We start from the raw sequence: 19,019 nt of genomic DNA, 5'->3' as shown, positions 1-19,019 counted from the left end.
TCAAATTCTAATCTATATCTATGCTACTCCCTCCGTTGTTTTAAGTGTAACACTTTGATCAACACATAGTTTTATGTGATTTAATTTACTTTATGACTTCAATATAATAAGATATAACTAAGGTAACATAGTTGGAGTATTTAAAAACTATTCTTTTATGCATGTAATGTGTGCATAATATTTAGAATGCATATATACAACATTAATTCGGTGCATTATAAGTTATGGATAAGTACCCCTTCTTATTTTTTATCTTGAATAACTAATTAATATGTTAAAATATTTGTTAAAATAATGTTATACCAATTCAATTCTCATTTTCCTTAAACTTCAAAATCATAACATTTTTACTTTCATTTAATTTATGTCAATTTTACATTGAAAGGGAAAGATATAATTACTTTGTATGAACTTTACTTATTACTCCGATCCTTTCATTTTATAATAATTACAACACTTTTTTTTTCCACCCGTTTCATAATTGCAACACTTATTTATTAGAGCCCACTACTATTTCATTATTTCTCTTTAATTTCCTACCAACCCCAATTTTCCTATTTTTTGTCATTATTTTTACTACCTACTACAATTAAAAATATCCCCACTAATTATACTTTATACGAAGTAATATAAGATTCTCCCTTTGATCCCTACCCTATATACTTTTCCTAAAACTTTTTACCCTCCCTAATTTGATATTATGAAATAAGGGGATTAGTAATTTGAAATAAAATAGCTTAAATTACAATAAGAATTTAAGCAAAAATTAAGACAATTATAATAATTACTTGTATCAATTAATAAAATGTTCAACTTGTGCATTACACTGGATAAACACTATATATATCTTAAATGAAGTAAATCATTTTTTTTGTCATTCCTCTACAGTTTAGACCAACATCACGAGTAAATGTTATTGAATAATTCTTTTTTTAAAAAACGTAATTAATATATACATTTATAACTGTTGTATTAATAAAATGCACTATATTACGAATTATTAAATATTAGGAAAAATTTATTTTAATAATTTCAACTTTGCCTAATTTACTTTAAATAATCCCAATTTTTAATTTTTCTGCAATAATTCCAACTTTCACCTGCGTTTTCTTCTAACTATCCCAAACCGGCCAACTAAAATCAACGACTTGTTATTCTAGGTTGTCTGACATGTGTTAGGTCGTGATTGGTCCAAAAAAATAAAAAAAATCAAAAGAAAAAAATAAAATTCAAGCCACCAGCCCATAACCTCCGGCTATATGTGGCCACCCCCTTCCCATCCACACCCACAAAACCACCTCCCTCCTCTATCGCACCACCGAAAACATCCCTTTTCCCCAACCTCACCCCGAATTGAAACCGCCCCCTCCTTTGATGTGGATTTAAACCCCTTAGCTTAATAAAGAATCTAAAATTACACAAGTAACACAAGACTTCCGAATTTCCTAAGAAAATCGAACAATTTAAGAATAACGAACCGGATATGACTTTGATAACGACTACTCCTGGAACGAATTCAATGCCTATTCAAACTACCTAGACCACTCTTGGAACTAAGTATTTTGATGAACAGAACTTAGACTACTCCTAGAACTACGAATTGAACGTTTTAATTATCAAAACAGCTCCTTGAATTGAAAACTAGCAAAGAAAAGTTTAAACAAAATTAACAATTTGTATTGAAATGAATCTGATTTTCTATATCTATCTAAAACCACGAAAATTACCCCTATTTATAGACATAGGAGGCAACTAATTCAACTCCTACAAGTATTAGGACAAACCCCTAACCTTGTTCTCCAAGCATCCTAACTAGAGTAGAAAAACTACTTCTAACTAGAATAGGAATACTTATCCTAATCAAGCTCTAATTAACTAACTAAAAACTTTCCTAATAACCTTAGGAAGTTTATAGCAACTAAATAACAGAAATTTAATCTTATCCTAAGTGCTTAAACTAAGAAAAACCCTTTTAAATGAAAGGTAAAAACTTGCAAGCAAAACTCTATAAATAAACTAAGTATAAAAAATCATTCTTTTCATATCGTCGCACCACTCCCCACACGCGCTACCCAAGGTGACACGCGCCACACCAGCGTGTAGCTGGGCTCAGTCCGGTGCCAGGAAGACGGCGCGTGGGCCCCATCTCGGCGCGTGGCCACCGTGATCCTCGCCGGAAGTGAACTGCTCCATTTCTTCTTCATTGCAAATCATGCTTCCTTCTTTCCCTATTGAACTAGTAGACCTTTCCTTGTTTATTTCTTTGTTTGGGCAGCCCATAATGAAGCTATTTGGACCTTCTAAAAGTGTCTTGGACCCTTCAAAAGAATTAGCCTCTTGATTCACATCATCCTTACCCGACCCTCGAAACAACCCATAAGCAAACTCCATCTCGTTGTCGAAACCGCCACCCCTATACCACCGTTCGTTAACCAAAACCCCTACCCCGGAACCGTCCCACTCCCCTCCCTCCTTCCTCCCCCCACCCCCGACACCACCCAAAACCAAAAACCCCCATTTTCCCTCTCCTCCATATGCCACAAAACGCTAATAAAATTGGGTTGAAGGGAAAGTTTCCGGTGTGGGGGAAAGGGAGAGAGGTCGAAAAATGTGGAGTTGGGGAAGGAGATGGGGGTTCCAGGGTGGGGATGGCCGGTTGGGGAAGTGGCCACCAGCGTTGGTGGAGGGTGTTTTTTTTTTCCTTTTTTTAAATTTAATTTACTTTATATTTTATTTTTATTTTTTTTAATTACAACAATTCCTATAATTAACTGTTATGTTTTTTTTTTTTTTAATATTATTGCAAATTTTCTTAAATGGAAATACTTTATACTACTCCTATATATTTTATCTCTCTCCTTACATGATTTGCATTTATACTTTAATACTTCTCTTTTTTTCATATCATTTCCTTTTGCATAAATAATTATTCATCCACTATCGCTTTTTTTTATATATATATATATATATATTTTTAATTCCAAACAAACCCCACTAAACAATATTTTAACAAATTTAAATCAATTGCATAAAACTCTGTATGATCAAAATATTGCAATAAATGAAAAAAATATAAGAATATATATATAAAAAATAATTTGGGAGAAAAAGCATATGATAAAAAGTTATTTTATGGATTTATCGTGCTTGTATAGATGATGTTGAAAACTGTAAGAAACTACAATTTCCGATAGCTTGTTTATTGTACAGTAGTTCTTTAAAAATAAAAAACTGAAAATTGAAAAGTCGTAACAATAACGATGAATCTCAAATTAAAGCAAATAGCCAATTATAGGCCTATAAATTATATTTGACATCATGAAATAGGAGAAGCAAATTGAAGAAAGTCGGGGTCAGATTGCAAAACAGACCCTTGTTGCTCATCTAGTATTAGCCATGCTTCAATTCCATGATCTAATGTCTCTATTAAAGGAATGAGATTCTTAAATGAGGAGCTGAGTCTACCTCCGGTAAAAGCGACCCAAACCGGCAACCCGAATCCAAAATCTGGTTTCATATCAAGTTTACTCCAACTAGTGAACTTATATGTTGTTATGCTATCATTTTGATCCTTTAATTTCTTCTTGTAATTACCCATAACTTGAGCCCCTCCCTCTCCTTGAAACTTGCTTAGAAACTCCGCATCCTTGAACGGTGCTAGCCCGTTTCGGATCCGAGTAACCAAGTCTGGGAGCTCTATATTTCTTTGGCTAGCTTCATTTTCGCCTTCAGAGTGTGCAATAGCATCAATTATCAAATTTCCGAAGCATGCTGATGATAGCGGGGGATTGGTGCGCGGGCGCATGTTTACTGCATGGCTGATAGCTGAGGAACCTGTTTGGAGTATAACAATTACGCAAACTCAATCACACTAGGTTTAGCGTAAAATTAAGACCAATAATAATGTCTTTAAATTTATTACGGACTCGTAAGAAGAAAAATAAGTAAGGATGAGTTCTCTTTACCTTAAAAATACTTTTTAAATAAGTTTAATCAAGTAAATAAGTTTCAATACCTTTAATTAGTTCTATCTTATCAATTCTAACATATATACATTATTGAATACTTATTTTTAATAATAAAAAATTAAATACCATACATTATATACTAACAAAGTAACAATCATAGTTAAGGTGAAGAGAATAGACCCTAATTTATGAGGGAGCCCCAGTTTCTCATCATGAGGAACACTTTTGTTCCTCATAATGGCATTTTGGAAAATAATGTGATGTTTTTCACTAGTGGGGACCGCCCGTCAATTTTGGGTGGACCTCTCTGCTCTTGACACGTACCCCATGAGGAACAGGGAATTACTCCTAATTTATTAAGGAAGTATTTTTAATAGAGACGTTAGATCATGGAATTGAAGCATGGCTAATACTTATTAGATAATATACTTACAGATAGATGGAACTGAATTACACAAGGGAGCATTAGCAGTAGTAGCCACCGCCACCATGGCATGCTTCCAAATGAATCCAGACACAACCTCAACGCGGGTAGGATTAGGTACATGTTCACTTATAGCCAGAGCTTGTAAAGCATTAATTGCTTGAGGGGTAAACAAAAATGATCGGACAATGCAGCCACCACGACCCGTTTTAAGGGCGTCATCTGGAGGCTTAAGTGTTCTAGGCTTCATTCCTGAGGGTAGGATCAAGTCACACGGAGGAAAAAGAGAGATGGCGGTAGCAAATTCGGAAGATGTGACATTCGCTTTTAGCCCTGTCGCAATGGCAGCCCAATTCTTGAGGAAATTTCCCCATGAAACCGCGTCACAGACCTTGTGAAGCCATTGGCTACCAATAGCAAACCCACCACAATTGAAAATACTCACTTGTATTGCTAGTGGCACAAGTTCTGTGACCGTCGTCGTTTCATGCCTATTATTATTATTATTGCCAATTGTTTGATCATCATATATAGTTTCAGATAGGAAGCGACCAATCAAATCAACGCGGTTGGAAGCCTCTAGGAAGGTACTGAGGGAGCAATTGAGAACTCGAGTTTCGACAAAGGATATTCCTTTGTCGTTGCAATCGATTGATGATTCGTCCATGGTAAGCCTACCAGCAAGAGGGTAGAATAAAGAGAGAGTTTTAGAGAGTGAATCTTTTAAATATGATGTCATTTTTTGATCATTTTTTGTACCATTTTCGAGCGGAGGAGGAGGGTTATAGAAGAGGACATGGGGTACATAAGTGAAATGGAAGAATTGATCAAGAAGAGAAAGCTTGAATGTTTTGAGTTGTGAAGGTGTAGGAGTTGATGGTTTGATAATTTCGGTTGAGATTGTTTCCATTTCTAACTCCATTTCCATCCAATATTGCGATGTCCAATGCTTGCCCCCGGCCCTAACCTTATAAGCTTGAAGAAAATTATTCCCTCCGATTTTTTATATGCATCACTTATGAATGCACAAAGTTTTATGAGATTAATATATTATTGTGAATGGATGAATAATTGATTATAGTAAAACTAAAATGGAGACCATAAAAAAAGAAAGTATGTGAGAGAGAGTAGATTTATTTACTATTTAAGTAGGGACCATGAGAGAAAAAAATGATAAAATAATTTAAGTTAGGTTTAAAATAAAAGAGTGAAATGATAAATTATAGTATAATGTTACCAAATAAAGAAGTTATGCATTTAAAATAAATATACCCATATTAGGAAAATAATGTATTTTATAAAAAATAGAGGGAGTAATATTGTGCAATGTTGATTCTCGAAAAAACTTGTTAATAGGTATCTAATATTCTGTTGAGCATATGAGCAAACCTACATGTAAGTGAAATAGTTGTTCTATATTAAAAGAGTGTAAGAGTGTTGGAAAGTGCGTGGATCCCACATTGAAGAAACAAGAAAGTTGTATCCACTTTATAAGGCTAAGAGGCTTTGAGGTGGACACTCATGACGGGTTCGGCCCAAACCTGTTTTGGGTACCTACTTATTATGCACTCGCAAACTTAAAAGCCCCGTATTGTACCCCATGAGTATAATTTTGCGAGATTTTTAAGCAATTCTGCTTAGCATACAATATTCATGCTTGGGGTGGAATCAAACCCCATTAGTGGCACTTTAGGGTGAGATTTCCTTACCCTTCCTTCCACTTCTAAAGTGTCTAACCTGCTATTTCGTGTCAGAAGGACCCGTGAGAGGTTCCGGCCTGATAGAGTTCTTCTCTGTAATGTGTATGTGTATATATATATATATATATATATATATATATATATGTATATTCCATACTTTTTTCTCTAACCAACAAATAAAGCAACAAAGACAGAACGAATCAATCCACAAAAAAGCGTATGACTCTAATCATGCTTTATACTCTGACCCCTAAATGACAATGCTTTGTGTTTTGTAAAAAAGTATAAAAATACGTTAGGCAACTTTCATTAATCTAGATTTATGCGCTTTAAGTGGTGCAAATATAAAGCAAGCAAGATTTAGATGCATAAAGTATAGTCCACGATGAAATATAATACTTCGTAATGTTAATTACGGAGTAAAAAGAATTTTATGCAACACTCTTGTATACTAGTCAGTAATTTTCAAAAAGGTACTATCTAATAAAATCCAAAACTATCTAATAAAATCCAAATTTTGTGAGAAAGTATCTAATAAAAAAATGTTGTGAGAAACTACCTAATAAATAGTAAAATGTTGTAAAAGACTATCTTTGGCCGAATTTCTACCATTAACCAATTTTCCAGCGGCGTTGACCCATCACAAAACACCCCCCAAAACTACCCTCTTTGGTGTTTGATGGTGTTCCGGCTTGGTGGAGGTAGTTTCAAGCGGGGTGTGTTGGTTTTGGCCAGAGATGAAAGCAGGTGGTTTCTGGGGTGTTTTGCGGTGGGTCAACGTCGAAAAATTAGGTCAATGGTGGAAATCCGGCCAAAGTAGTCTATTTACAACATTTTACCTTTTATTAGTCAAGTAGTTTCTTACAAAAAAAATCTATTAGGCAGTTTCTCAGAAATTTTAGGTTTTATTAGTCTATTTTCAACAAAAATCCTTTCAAAAATTAATTTAATTATTAATTAGTTGAATATAACTATTTAATATAAAATGCAAAAATATGTATAACAAAAATCTATGTTTTTTATACTTACAACACGCTTTTTTGGCACGTTATTTGAGAAAATTAGACTAGATAAATGAATGAATTATGCAATAAATTTAAACTGTAGTGACTTATTACTTTCTTTTCATTGATGGTAAAATTTTATTAAGTAATTTGTCCGTTTACCTAGCTATACCTTCATTAAACTGCACGCGCAAACTAGTGTATTGCAAATAATATATATATATATATATATATATATATATATATATATATATATATATATATATATATATATATATATATATATATATATACTCTCCGTGAGAGGTTCCGGCCTGATAGAGTTCTTCTCTGTAATGTGTATGTGTATATATATATATATGTATATTCCATACTTTTTTCTCTAACCAACAAATAAAGCAACAAAGACAGAACGAATCAATCCACAAAAAAGCGTATGACTCTAATCATGCTTTATACTCTGAACCCTAAATGACAATGCTTTGTGTTTTGTAAAAAAGTATAAAAATACGTTAGGCAACTTTCATTAATCTAGATTTATGCGCTTTAAGTGGTGCAAATATAAAGCAAGCAAGATTTAGATGCATAAAGTATAGTCCACGATGAAATATAATACTTCGTAATGTTAATTACGGAGTAAAAAGAATTTTATGCAACACTCTTGTATACTAGTCAGTAATTTTCAAAAAGGTACTATCTAATAAAATCCAAAACTATCTAATAAAATCCAAATTTTGTGAGAAAGTATCTAATAAAAAAATGTTGTGAGAAACTACCTAATAAATAGTAAAATGTTGTAAAAGACTACCTTTGGCCGAATTTCTACCATTAACCAATTTTCCAGCGGCGTTGACCCATCACAAAACACCCCCCAAAACTACCCTCTTTGGTGTTTGATGGTGTTCCGGCTTGGTGGAGGTAGTTTCAAGCGGGGTGTGTTGGTTTTGGCCAGAGATGAAAGCAGGTGGTTTCTGGGGTGTTTTGCGGTGGGTCAACGTCGAAAAATTAGGTCAATGGTGGAAATCCGGCCAAAGTAGTCTATTTACAACATTTTACCTTTTATTAGTCAAGTAGTTTCTTACAAAAAAAATCTATTAGGCAGTTTCTCAGAAATTTTAGGTTTTATTAGTCTATTTTCAACAAAAATCCTTTCAAAAATTAATTTAATTATTAATTAGTTGAATATAACTATTTAATATAAAATGCAAAAATATGTATAACAAAAATCTACTTTCTCTGTTTTTTATACTTACAACACGCTTTTTTGGCACGTTATTTGAGAAAATTAGACTAGATAAATGAATGAATTATGCTATAAATTTAAATTGTAGTGGCTTATTACTTTCTTTTCATTGATGGTAAAATTTTATTAAGTAATTTGTCCGTTTACCTAGCTATACCTTCATTAAACTGCACGCGCAAACTAGTGTATTGCAAATAATATATATATACATATATATATATATATATATATATATATATACTCTCCGTGAGAGGTTCCGGCCTGATAGAATTCTTCTCTGCAATGTGTATGTGTATATATATATATATATGTATATTCCATACTTTTTTCTCTAACCAACAAATAAAGCAACAAAGACAGAACGAATCAATCCACAAAAAAGCGTATGACTCTAATCATGCTTTATACTCTGACCCCTAAATGACAATGCTTTGTGTTTTGTAAAAAAGTATAAAAATACGTTAGGCAACTTTCATTAATCTAGATTTATGCGCTTTAAGTGGTGCAAATATAAAGCAAGCAAGATTTAGATGCATAAAGTATAGTCCACGATGAAATATAATACTTCGTAATGTTAATTACAGAGTAAAAAGAATTTTATGCAACACTCTTGTATACTAGTCAGTAATTTTCAAAAAGGTACTATCTAATAAAATCCAAAACTATCTAATAAAATCCAAATTTTGTGAGAAAGTATCTAATAAAAAAATGTTGTGAGAAACTACCTAATAAATAGTAAAATGTTGTAAAAGACTACCTTTGGCCGAATTTCTACCATTAACCAATTTTCCAGCGGCGTTGACCCATCACAAAACACCCCCCAAAACTACCCTCTTTGGTGTTTGATGGTGTTCCGGCTTGGTGGAGGTAGTTTCAAGCGGGGTGTGTTGGTTTTGGCCAGAGATGAAAGCAGGTGGTTTCTGGGGTGTTTTGCGGTGGGTCAACGTCGAAAAATTAGGTCAATGGTGGAAATCCGGCCAAAGTAGTCTATTTACAACATTTTACCTTTTATTAGTCAAGTAGTTTCTTACAAAAAAAATCTATTAGGCAGTTTCTCAGAAATTTTAGGTTTTATTAGTCTATTTTCAACAAAAATCCTTTCAAAAATTAATTTAATTATTAATTAGTTGAATATAACTATTTAATATAAAATGCAAAAATATGTATAACAAAAATCTATGTTTTTTATACTTACAACACGCTTTTTTGGCACGTTATTTGAGAAAATTAGACTAGATAAATGAATGAATTATGCAATAAATTTAAACTGTAGTGACTTATTACTTTCTTTTCATTGATGGTAAAATTTTATTAAGTAATTTGTCCGTTTACCTAGCTATACCTTCATTAAACTGCACGCGCAAACTAGTGTATTGCAAATAATATATATATATATATATATATATATATATATATATATATATATATATATATATATATATATATATATATATATATATATATATATATATATATATATATATATATATATATATACTCTCCGTGAGAGGTTCCGGCCTGATAGAGTTCTTCTCTGTAATGTGTATGTGTATATATATATATATATGTATATTCCATACTTTTTTCTCTAACCAACAAATAAAGCAACAAAGACAGAACGAATCAATCCACAAAAAAGCGTATGACTCTAATCATGCTTTATACTCTGAACCCTAAATGACAATGCTTTGTGTTTTGTAAAAAAGTATAAAAATACGTTAGGCAACTTTCATTAATCTAGATTTATGCGCTTTAAGTGGTGCAAATATAAAGCAAGCAAGATTTAGATGCATAAAGTATAGTCCACGATGAAATATAATACTTCGTAATGTTAATTACGGAGTAAAAAGAATTTTATGCAACACTCTTGTATACTAGTCAGTAATTTTCAAAAAGGTACTATCTAATAAAATCCAAAACTATCTAATAAAATCCAAATTTTGTGAGAAAGTATCTAATAAAAAAATGTTGTGAGAAACTACCTAATAAATAGTAAAATGTTGTAAAAGACTACCTTTGGCCGAATTTCTACCATTAACCAATTTTCCAGCGGCGTTGACCCATCACAAAACACCCCCCAAAACTACCCTCTTTGGTGTTTGATGGTGTTCCGGCTTGGTGGAGGTAGTTTCAAGCGGGGTGTGTTGGTTTTGGCCAGAGATGAAAGCAGGTGGTTTCTGGGGTGTTTTGCGGTGGGTCAACGTCGAAAAATTAGGTCAATGGTGGAAATCCGGCCAAAGTAGTCTATTTACAACATTTTACCTTTTATTAGTCAAGTAGTTTCTTACAAAAAAAATCTATTAGGCAGTTTCTCAGAAATTTTAGGTTTTATTAGTCTATTTTCAACAAAAATCCTTTCAAAAATTAATTTAATTATTAATTAGTTGAATATAACTATTTAATATAAAATGCAAAAATATGTATAACAAAAATCTACTTTCTCTGTTTTTTATACTTACAACACGCTTTTTTGGCACGTTATTTGAGAAAATTAGCTAGATAAATGAATGAATTATGCTATAAATTTAAACTGTAGTGACTTATTACTTTCTTTTCATTGATGGTAAAATTTAATTAAGTAATTTGTCCGTTTATATATATATATATATATATACTCTTGTTCTTTCTTTACACTTTGAATATCATATTCTGCTAGCATACAAAGGAAAGCAATTTATCATTTTGGTGATCAATCAAAGCAAAGCAAAACAAATGGATTACTAATGTATCGTTGCTACTATAGGATATTAGCACATTTTTCATAAGAACAAATTAAAGATGAGAACTACTCAATAGCAATCCTGCAAAGTAAACAAACTCTATATGCCGCTTTGTTCGTGGAATAGGCTGCCTACTACTTCCTCTGTTTTTAAATACTTGTTTTATTTCTCCATGCGCGGAGTTTTAGGAGAAATTGGAGAAAGTAATAAAACAGGGAGGTAGTGGGGTAGGTGAAGAATAAAAAATTGTAAAAAGCAAAAGTAGTTGAGAGAATTTGAGAAGAGAGAATATAAAATTTGTAAAATATTATTTATGTTGGGTCCACTAGTTGAGAGAAATGAATTAAATATTGTAAAAGCTTTCCAAAAAAGGAAATGGAGCAAGTATTCAAAAACGACCGAAAATAAAAAGTAGAGCAAGTATTTAAAAACGGAGGAAGTAGCAGCCATCTAGCTCAGAGACATATTATCTCTTCTAATTCTTGTATCTTCTGCCCTGGTATCCCTGAAACAACTACTCATGTGCTCATGGATTGTCCTAAAGACACTTCAACTTGGCTTTCTCTAAACCTCATCCAATCTTGTGTCCACCCCTTCGTTTTTTAGTGTCCCACAGAAGTGTGCGTGGAGTTTTAGGCAAAAGGGTAAAATAATATATAAGTGGGTATGGCTATAATAAAAAATTTGGAAAAATAAAAGAGAGAAATATAAATGTGGGACCACTAGGTATAATGTGTAAGGGAGAAACATTATAAAATGATAGTGGGGTCAAAGGAAAGAGAAAGAAATAATATATAATGTAAGTGGGGTTTCCATATTTGTTAATGGGACACTTTAAAAAAAAAACACTGCGTTTTTAGGTGGTAGGACACTTAAAAAACGGAAAAATTATATTTTTATGGAATTTTAGGAAATATTTCGACAACAACAAAACCAGAAAGCCACAGGAAACATTTTTAAGAGAAATTTCATGGTTAATTAGAAGAGAAATATTATTATAAAAAAAATATACATACGAGTAAAATGTAACAAAAAATAAGGCATATGGTTCCCGTCAAAAAAAAAAAAAAAAAAAGGGCATATGGTTCCCGTAAAGTAAAAAAAAAAAAAAAAAAAAAAAAAAAAAAAAAAAAAAACCAGGCAAATGGTAAGTAATTTATGTTATAACTGAAAGTATTTTTATTCAAATTATAAGCACTTAATACCCCCAAATACATAAAGCGAAAAAGTTGGGAGCCTCAATTTTGAAATAAGGTCAAGAAATCAAGGAAGCAAATACAAGGAATTCCGCACTAGTTTGTAAGACGGACATCTCTTGCTTGTCTATTATCAACCAAATTTCAATCCCACCACAATCAGGAATCTCGATCATTGTAATGAGATTTTTAAACAATGAGCTTAATTTACCACCAGTAAATCCAATCCAAACAGGCATCCCTATAAATCCAAAGTTTGGTAACACATCGAGTTTACTCCAGCTAGTGAACTTGTATGTGTTTATATTTTTATCTTTGCTAATATCTACTACCTTCTGCTTGTGCTGGCGCATGGCTTTGGCCCCTTTCTCGCCTTTAAACTTGCTTAAGAACTCGGGATCCTTTGCTTCTGATAATCCCTTTCGAGTTTCAGCAACCAGATCCTTTAGATCCACAGCTGATATAGGCTGATTCTCCTCTTTGTAGGATGCATATGCATGAATTATCAAATTTCCAATTGCCGTTGATGGTATTGGTGGATTGGTTCGGGGACGTATGTTCACCGAATGAATCAACACCGAAGGACCTGTTTGTGATCAACAAAAGTTACACCAGTCTTAGTGGATTGATTAATAGAATAACGTAATTAAAAAAAAAAAAAAAGGTTTACTTTTTAGAAGCACCATATTTTCTATATAAAGTAAGAGGGAGTCCCAAATTATCTTCGTGATAAACAAAAATTGTTTATTTAGTGATATTTTTGTAAATAAATCAATAAAATATCTCAGTCTGCATGGTATTTTTGTAAATAAATTAACACTTATAAAATTCGTATTTGATAAAAACTATTGAATTATTTATAAAAATGCCACTATTTAAACACTTTTTTTTTTTTTTTTTTTATCATGAAAATAAACTTATATTATCTCAAAATGACCCACTCTTTCACTAGTGAGGTCCACCAGTGCATCTTCCCACAAATCTTTTGACATTACAAATAAACTTTTTTGGCTCCAATGAGTTACTACAGATCACGTTGCTGACTTAATAATTCAATAATCCTTTTAAAAATGAATGAATGAAAAAAAAAAAAAAAAAAAAAAAAAAAAAAAAAAAAAAAAAACTTAATAAGTTGAATATAGTGTACTCACCGATCACATTAACCTTGGATTTGCAGGCGGCGGCGGTGACGGCAGCAGCAGCAGCCATGGCATGCTTCCAAATAAAGGCCGAAAGCGCTTCGATTCGAGTTGGATTATATACAAGCTCACTCTTTGCCATAGCCTGCAACTTAGCAATGGCTTCGGGAGTAAAAACTAAAGCTTTCAAAACACAAGTTTCATCATCCTCGTCCTCGTGATTACCTCTATCTAATGCTCGAGTCGTTAAGATCTTCGAACTCCTCTTAGAAGCCCAGGTACACGGAGGAAAGAGAGAGATTGCGGTGGCAAAATCCGGCTTAACAATCTTTTGATCTACCTGATGATTAGCAACAGCAGCCCAGGTGTTGAGAAAATTTCCCCAAGAAGCCCCATCAAAGGTTTTGTGAAGATATTGCGATCCGACGGCCACACCACCGCATCCAAAAACAGTGACTTGAATAGCTAGTGGTACTACCTCCGAGGCTGATGCTATTCTAGTATTAATGCCGGGGATAAATTGAAGATGGATTGCTTCAATAGTCGATCTTTTAGGCGCCAAATAGGTTTTCCAAGATCTTAACAATTCTCCTTAACAATTGTTCTATCACTACTTGCTCTCAAACTTTCATAGTATGAGTCGATCATTAGTTTGATCCCTCAATAGTTGGCATAATATTGGACATCACCTTTGTTTTTATACGAAAGTACTATAGTACTTTTCTTCCACTCTAAAAACTCTTATTACATCCCAAAATTTTGTTGAAAAAATTAATCAACCATTCAACTCCTCTTTCTCTCAAACATCTCCAAATTTCAATAGAAATACCATCAAGCCCAACCGCTTTCTTCGATCAACTCCATCCTTTTTAATTCCACTATGACTTCTTCTTTTTGAATTCTTCACATAAATCCCGATTAACCATATCACAAGACAAACCTGTCACTACTACATTTCTGATCTATTGCAACCCCCAAATCCGTTGCATTAGGCTTCAAAATCCGTGGCATTAGGCCTAATGCAACAGCCATGTATCGTGGCATCTGCTGGCGTTGCAATAGGTCTAATGCAACGACATATGACACCTAATGCCACGGCACCAATGATCCGTGGCAATAGACCAATACCTGTTGCAACGGCATAACTTATCCGTGGCAATAGAATACTGACTAATAATTATGATGAAATTGAACCTATTGCAACGGATGAAGCTAATTAATACAATGATAGGAGTACGTATCTACTGCAACGGATTGATATTTTATTTTTATTTTTTTGTTGGGATGGGATGGTAATATAATATATGTATAATTAGTCAGTACAAATTAAAATATGCTAACAGAAACAAATTAAAGTATCATTTATATATAATAATTATAATGCGAAATACGTACATTATTGCCCTTAAAGGGAAAAGTTACAAAATCAAATTTCACTAATTAAATTAATTGAGAAAACTACAACGACTACAATCTTTGAGAGGCAAGCGACCAACATTAGCAGATGAACAGCAACAGTAGAGACCAGCAACACAACAAGTTGTCCCAACATCAACAAGCTCAGCAGAACGACAGCAGCAGCCAAAACCAGGCATGCACAGCACCATGCAGAAAGCAGTACAGTAGCTGACAGTGCAGAACAACATCAGTAAAAGGAACAACAGCAGCATTAACCAGCCAAAACCAGAACAAGACAGCAATGGAAAGTAGGCAACAAACTAGAATCAAACAGGGAAAAGCAAGTCCAAACCAGGATGCCTTCTTCAACCCTACAACAGCTCAAAACAGCAGAGACAGGCAGAAAAAACAACAACAACAACCAGGCAGCCCAATTGAACCTACACGACAGCAGCCTGCACCTAACAGCCCCACAGGCAACCAAACAGAGACTAGCAAGCAGCTAGCAACACAGAACAACAGAAGCCAGCAGGCCTACAACCTGCATATATCAAAGAAACCCAAAAACCTTATAAAAACACAATCCAATTTCATCAAAATCAAAAAAGAAGATAAACATCCATCATTCCTCTTTTCTCATATATAATTCAATGAGAAATAAAAAGAAGTAAAAAAATACCCGGAGGATATAGTGGCTACAACAAACAATAAAGTCAAGATCAATAATAAAGGATAATTATTCACATGTTGCTACAGGTTAAAGTTAAAGCCGAAGAAGAATAGCAGCAGCTGCTGCCTAAAACGCATAAAGAGCAACGGTTTTTAAATTTAGTTTGGAATCAAGAGTAAAAACTAAGCAAGAACTCACAAGGGGTTAGTGATATACATATATAGAACAAACCTGCAATGCAATAAAAAAACAGTATTCATTCAAATTTGCAGTGTTACCGGTGAATATATGTCAATGACATCATCTATATCTTATTAAATTTCTTTCGGGGTACTTACAAATGAATAAGCAAGTGTCATATTTTCATGGAGTAGCTGAGGTGGAATTTTAAAAATAATATATAAAAATAATTAATTCATATATAGACATGTCTCTAAGGAGTAACTGATTTTCATTCTGTCGGACCTTTACTGGTAACTGATTTTCTGTCTCTATTTCGTATCCACATAATCACTACGCTTAAATGAGGCACATCCTATAACACCAAACAACATATAATACGGTATCTCTAATTCGCACTGTATAATGAGGGGTACTTATTAGAGGTAGGCATGGGCCGGGCTGGCATGAAAGTCAATCAAGTATGATAGTAAAATGGACTGACATAGTATGAGTCCGCCACAAGCCTTACCACAGTCACCACAGTTCGGAGGGTATGGATATTATTTTTAAAAGTTGACATGAACATGGCACAAACATGGTATGTCAACCTCCTTTAATAATCTAATTTACCAAACAGTATATAAAAATTACTGAAAGGATCTACTGACATAACACCCCCAAACGAATATTTCTTAACTTGTTTCAAGCACGGCGAACACGAGGCATGCTAGCACATTGGCCTATCTCATATCCAACATTAGAAGTTGTATACTAGCAGTTCCTCAAACCTTGTATAGAATCTTGTATAACTCACTAATTTGCTCTTTTTTGTGATTCTCTTGCACTGAACAAAAACTCTTGCCAAAATGAAGCACGGCCCAATACAACAAATACGTCCACCATCTGTGTAACATTCATAATTCCATACAAAAAAATCTGAACATCTAATCATAATAATTCACAAATTATAAACACCAAACAAGGGGAAGGAAAGAGAAAAAAATGAACTAAGACCATAGTATACAAGACCTAGAAACCAAATCTCCAAAAGAAAAAAAATTAGAAATCAGAAACTGAGGGAAACCTGAAAGCTAGAAGAAACAGTACAAAGGTCAAAGATCCAGCAAGTTTGAATTTTTTTTATAAAGGACTGAGATGCAGAACACCCCCTCAATTTCACTTTCTTAGGAGCCTTTATTTGATGCGCCATCAACTCCCATCCACCATATATTGCCTCTCACCTTGGAGGGCGGTTATACGATCAGACTTCATATATAGACATATAGTCATATCCTCGACCAAAATTGCTACTTAATAAATTCCACCTCAGCTAGAGCTAAAAGCTATTTATGTCAATTTTTAACTTAAAGCTATTTATGAGAATTCATATTTTATTTCATTAATGAAAAAAAAAAGCTAGAGGTAACATTCGCAAAAAATTTATCTAATGGATGGAAATTATGTTTCAGTGTTTACATGGAGACAAAATGAAAGATTAGGAGGGTGGTTTCAGTTATATAATTAGCTATTGATAGGTAATGATCCCATTAGTTTAGTAAAATAAAAATTGCTAAGGATGTTATATACACAAATGACAGGAGGTATTACCATAAAATACTAATTATGACACTAATATAATTGCAGCTATAAAATTTAGCTGATACAAATAAATGAATTATGCAAACTCTGCAATTGTGAATTACGGCAGCATAAATAATGAATATAATTATCATTCTCAAATTTCCATTAATATGACAATAACTTGAACCAACAGTAAACTCAAATTCATATAGACAGCAGTTATAATTACTGTGATTAAAACAGATAAAAAAAATCTGATTTGAGACGAGACAAGTGCCAAGTGATGAGTGTACAAACTAACATATATACACTTGTATTTCTGCTAAGAATTGCAACACGTCACAATGGCCATTATCAGAAAGTGCAAGAAGACAATAAAAATCATAGAACCATACAGAAATAACAATCAGCCCATGTAAGCTATTTCTAGTTCAAAGAAAATATTGTGATTGGAGACATTAGTAGCAATTGTCCCAACATGTAAGAAGATGATAATACAAGAAGCCTCAGGAAAAAGGACAGAAGTTTAATAAGCACCAGTTACTAGACATTATAACACCAACTATAGTAATCTATTGTCATTACCTATACCATAACATTTGCATTACCATAACCAACAAAACAACCAAAAGCACACTTATTTGCAAGTTAAAAATCAACCAATTTTCCAATAATCAAACCAAATCAGAAATTAAAGATAAAAGAAGGAACCTGGCAAGAACATAAAGGCGAGAATCCCAAACGAAAGAAATTAACCTGACAGTTCTCGAGGAATTAAATGTTTTACAAACGAAAGAAAGAGAGGTAGAAATGCAATAGAAATAGCGATTATACCTGACTCCATTGTTGAGCTACCAAGCGACCAAGAACACCAGGTCCAACAATTAGCAAATCACTCTCACCAACTACCACGGACGATGATGATGTTCCTGATTAACATTAAATAGTCAATTGATTGAAACTTTTTAAGTGTATAATTGTCGAAATTGGAACAATAATTGAAAGGGGAGAGAAAGTAGCGAGAAAGAGGAAAAAAGAGAGATAAAGATAGAAGGCTTACTCAAAGATCAGGGCACGAAGCTGGAATTTGAGCGACATTAGCTCAGAAACTCTCCACCACCGCCATCAATTACAAATCAAAACTCACCATCGTTGCTCTCCACCACCGCCAACAGTTACAAATCGAAACCCTAGAAATCGAAAAAAATCAAATTTTTGAATGAATTTTTTCGTGATTTTCACCTCAAAATCGGCCTCAGAATTTTTGTTTTACCTTGCTTATTTATGTGAGATGATGATGGGGAAACTAGAGAATTGGGGGAAATTGAGAAAATGGAGAATTGGGGGAAATTGAGGAAATGGAGAAATAGGGTGAGAATGGGTACTGTGAGAATGAGTGGAGAAAATGGGTGAGAAAAGTAAAAATGTGTTTGTTCAAAATTTTGGTGAAAAAATTAGAGGAAACAATGCGCGCTTCAACCTAGCTAAAATTTTCATTATACAACACTACCGTTGCATTAGCTTTCATTTTTGTTAAAATATCTAGGCTATTGCAACGGTTCTTTAGAGCCGTGGAAATAGCTCTACCTCTAAGAGCATTAGTTTTATATCCGTGGCAATAGCCTACTCTATTGCAACGACAATAAAAATACCGTTGCAATAGGCTATCTATTGCCACGACATTTGGATAAGGCGTTGCAATAGCTCATTTTTTGGCGTTGTATTTGATCGAAAATGTAGTAGTGTGTATTTGATTCGGGGAAATCGAGGCTATTGCCCACGGCCCGATCAGAAGGACCAAATTCATGCGTAAT

General features: G+C 33.4%; 2 protein-coding genes and 1 long non-coding RNA gene across 3 annotated transcripts; all 3 read right to left on the bottom strand.

The window, feature by feature from the left end:
- Nucleotides 1–3,115: 3,115 nt before the first annotated feature.
- Nucleotides 3,116–5,428, bottom strand: LOC110692326 (vinorine synthase-like). The gene is made up of 2 exons (XM_021869339.1): nt 4,402–5,428; nt 3,116–3,834 (listed from the first exon to the last, which is right to left on the bottom strand). The coding sequence occupies exons 1-2, from the start codon at nt 5,318–5,320 to the stop codon at nt 3,317–3,319; spliced, it is 1,437 nt and encodes a 478-aa protein (XP_021725031.1). The 5' UTR covers nt 5,321–5,428; the 3' UTR covers nt 3,116–3,316.
- Nucleotides 5,429–12,167: 6,739 nt separating this feature from the next.
- LOC110692359 (vinorine synthase-like) lies at nt 12,168–15,821 on the bottom strand. Its single transcript, XM_021869366.1, has 7 exons — nt 15,801–15,821; nt 15,679–15,693; nt 15,303–15,333; nt 15,145–15,163; nt 14,854–15,020; nt 13,407–13,985; nt 12,168–12,841 (listed from the first exon to the last, which is right to left on the bottom strand). Exons 1-7 carry the CDS (start codon nt 15,819–15,821, stop codon nt 12,315–12,317), a joined length of 1,359 nt encoding a protein of 452 aa, XP_021725058.1. The 3' UTR covers nt 12,168–12,314.
- Nucleotides 15,822–17,447: 1,626 nt separating this feature from the next.
- LOC110692376 lies at nt 17,448–18,766 on the bottom strand. The gene is made up of 3 exons (XR_002505448.1): nt 18,266–18,766; nt 18,040–18,134; nt 17,448–17,961 (listed from the first exon to the last, which is right to left on the bottom strand). It is a non-coding gene; the product is annotated as an uncharacterized LOC110692376 (long non-coding RNA).
- Nucleotides 18,767–19,019: the final 253 nt, after the last annotated feature.

The sequence above is a fragment of the Chenopodium quinoa genome, unplaced genomic scaffold (genome assembly GCF_001683475.1).
Source record: "Chenopodium quinoa cultivar QQ74 unplaced genomic scaffold, ASM168347v1, whole genome shotgun sequence".
NCBI classification, from domain to species: Eukaryota; Viridiplantae; Streptophyta; class Magnoliopsida; order Caryophyllales; family Amaranthaceae; genus Chenopodium; species Chenopodium quinoa.
The sequence above is the reverse complement of the archived record's forward strand: the minus strand, read 5'-3'. Positions and strand labels throughout refer to the sequence as shown.